This window comes from Ixodes scapularis, unplaced genomic scaffold, assembly GCF_016920785.2.
Source record: "Ixodes scapularis isolate PalLabHiFi unplaced genomic scaffold, ASM1692078v2 PGA_scaffold11__112_contigs__length_91849675, whole genome shotgun sequence".
Lineage (NCBI taxonomy): Eukaryota > Metazoa > Arthropoda > Arachnida > Ixodida > Ixodidae > Ixodes > Ixodes scapularis.
The window spans coordinates 67,344,525-67,347,603 of NW_024609837.1; the positions used below are offsets into that span (position 1 = coordinate 67,344,525).

At 50.4% G+C, this 3,079-nt stretch overlaps 1 protein-coding gene across 1 annotated transcript; it reads left to right on the top strand.

Moving 5' to 3' along the window:
* The first annotated feature begins 285 nt into the window (after positions 1 to 285).
* LOC120836836 (52 kDa repressor of the inhibitor of the protein kinase-like) lies at positions 286 to 1,692 on the top strand. The gene has a single exon (XM_040205917.1). The coding sequence runs from the start codon at positions 286 to 288 to the stop codon at positions 1,690 to 1,692; it is 1,407 nt and encodes a 468-aa protein (XP_040061851.1).
* The last annotated feature ends 1,387 nt before the right edge of the window (positions 1,693 to 3,079 follow it).

A 3,079-nucleotide genomic window follows, 5' to 3' on the forward strand; every position in this document is an offset into this window, starting at 1 on the left:
TTGAACTACAGCGCATTTGTAAAGCAAACTGTTACAAAAGGAACAGCGAAAAGAGAAAAAACTTTGACATTTCAGCACTCGTGGCTGGAAAAATACCGATGGCTAGTGTACAGCCCCCACGTGCGTGGCGGGCTATGCAAATATTGTGTACTCTTCTCTCCCCGAGATCCACGTGTCGCCAAAGCGGGTCTTTTAGTCAGCAAGCCACTAAATAACTTGTCCAAGGCCGGTGGCAAAGATGGCTTTCTTGACTGCCATCAACGCCTTCGCTACCACAGCGATGCGATGGCTCAGGCTATGACGCTAAGGTCAAGTTTGGACAGGCCAGATGCCACTATTCCTGTCATGATCTCTAACAAAAACAAGGAGCTGTATGAAAAGAACTTGTGCATCCTTGAGGTGCTTGTGAAGGCTGTTCTACTTTGCGGACGACAAAATATCCTTCTTCGTGGCCATCGCGACGACGAGACGAATGCGTCAACCAACCGAGGCAATTTTATTGCCATTGTCAACTTAATAGCCGAGCATGACTCGCGCTTGAGGACGCACCTCGATACAGCAGCACGAAATGCGAAGGGCACATCAAAAACAACCCAGAATGACCTGATTGATGTCATAAAAACTCACATCCAAGCATCGATTGCTGAAAAGATAGCTGGCGAGTCGCGAGTGTTTTCAATAATCGCTGACGAGGTTACCGACCGGCACTCGAACCAAGAAATTTTGTGTGTCTGTTTACGTTATCTCGTCTTTGAGAACCAGCGAGTTCATATAAAGGAAAGCGTGATTGACTTCGTGCACATGGAGAGAACCACGGGGGCATCACTGGCTTCCGCAATCATCCGAAGCTTGGCTGCTTGCAACGTGGACATTACAAAAGCAAGGGGACAGTCGTATGATGGAGCGGCAGCGATGTCATCGTCCCGGGTTGGTGTCCAAGCTAGAATCAAAGAGGCGTCCCCAAAAGCTCTCTACACTCACTGCAGCAATCACAGGTTAAACCTAAGCATCGCAACAGCTTGCAAGATTCCGCAAGTGCGCCTCACCGTTGACGTCATCAATGAGATATTTTTCTTCTTTGACATGTCTCCGAAGAGGCAACGTTTCTTGGAACGAGTGCTAGAGGCATACGGTTCAGAACAAGCGAAGAGGAGGCTTTGCGGTTTGTGTCGCACAAGATGGGCAGAACGACACACAGCACTGGATACGTTTTATAACCTGTACCACTACGTGTACCTCTGCTTAAAAGCTATGACTGTGCCCGACCAACACCGCCATGTTTACGCGCGAACTGACATCGAAGCTAGCACCGATGACTCACGTGACCTTCCGCCCGCCGAGCAGTGGTCCTGGGACCGCGACACCAAGATGAGGGCGGCCGGCCTACTCGTCAATCTGAAAACATCGGATACGATCGTATCTTCTATGATTGTAAAAAATGCCTTGGAGGTCGTGAAGCCCCTTGCCACGAAGCTTCAGAAACGGGATCGGGACGTCATCGACGCGTATGGTATGATTGATTCTACCATCTCTAGACTTCGGGCGTTGCGGTGTAAAGTCGAGCAAGAGTTTAAATCGTGGTTCAACGACTCCGTCAAGCTGGCAGATCTTGTTGGGACCAAAATTCAAACTCCAAGAGTAGTTGCTCCTCAAGCTCACCATTCGAACAATCCGTCCTCATCTCCAGAATAGCATTACAGAACCAACACGGCAGTTCCTTTTATTGACCACATGCTCCAAGAGATGGATACGCGATTTGCTCAGGAGGAAAGGGTAAGCAAGGCAATATTTTGCTTACTACCATCGTACATATTGAGTGATGGCCCGGACACTCTAGAGCGGTCTCTTCACGAAGAGCTTCTGTTCTGGGAAGAGGATCTCCCGTCTCCGTCATCGCTGCGGCACGAGCTCCAGGAGTGGTGTAGATTCTGGAGGACTCAGACTCTGCACAGCGTTCCTGAGGATCTTCGTGATACCTTGTGCAGCACCGACGGCGACGTGTTCCCGAACATTCGTCAGCTATTAATAATTGGATGCACGCTTCCCATTTCAAGCGCCGAGGCAGAGCGGAGTTTTTCTGCTCTACGAAGAGTCAAGTCCTACACGCGAAGCACAATGACAGAAGAACGTTTCACTGGACTTGCTCTAATGCATGTCCATCAAGACATTCTGATAGACACCAAAGCGATTTGTCTGGCGTTCATCAGAAAGCATCAGCGTCGGATGTTTAGTGCATGCGTGATGTACGACTGAAGTACGACAGCAGTACCATAACAGAACTGTACATTGTTTCCATTAATCCCGTAATGTTTTTAATAAAACGCAAATATTCATTGTTCCTCTCTCAAAAAAGGCAAAGGTTTGATACAATTTATCACAACATAATTGCGGTCAATCTGTGTCGGCGCCTGTAGCACTTTCCCCAGCCAATAAGCATTTAATGGGTGAGGGAAGTAGGAGGAGAGGGGGGGGGGGTGGAGAGAGAGCAGGGAGTGATGCCCGGCTTCCGCGGTCGAATGATGGGTCTATCCCCCCCCCCCTCCCCCCCCCTTTCCCGGGTCCTTGCTGGATCCCCCCCCTTAAACAAAACCTGGATCCGCCCCTGCCACCCCTGGTGTGGGCAGACGCGGGTTTGTACAGCGTCCTTTTAGAACGCGTCTCCGACTGGTGTGTTTACCGTCCCATTCCGCCCATGCATCAAAAGAGGTCCCCAAGTGGCAACAAATGACGTCAAAAAAGTCGGAGTGTCACGTTGTCGGATGTCGCGATCCTGGTAGGTGGCGGTAAAAGTTCCGGCAAAAAGCACAAGCAAACGCGAGTGTCGCTGTCGTCGCAGCGTCCCAACTGCTGACTGTCGAAGCTTCCGTGGATTCAAACTGTAGAGCGACCTGCAGCCAGAACAAGCGTCTGCAACATTCACCTCCGGTGCTGTGACACCGCCAGGATCGCGACGGACGACAGCGTGGAACTTCTATGGCGTCACCAGGCGGAAATCAAGAGACCACGTTTCTGGACGCGGTAAACACACCAGTCGGAGACATGTTTCAGGCACCATACATGCATGTAAACAACTCTCCGT

Bases quoted from the DNA above. Each gene is read 5' to 3' on its own strand.
- LOC120836836 (XM_040205917.1), top strand. From the start codon at position 286: ATGGCTCAGGCTATGACGCTAAGGTCAAGTTTGGACAGGCCAGATGCC.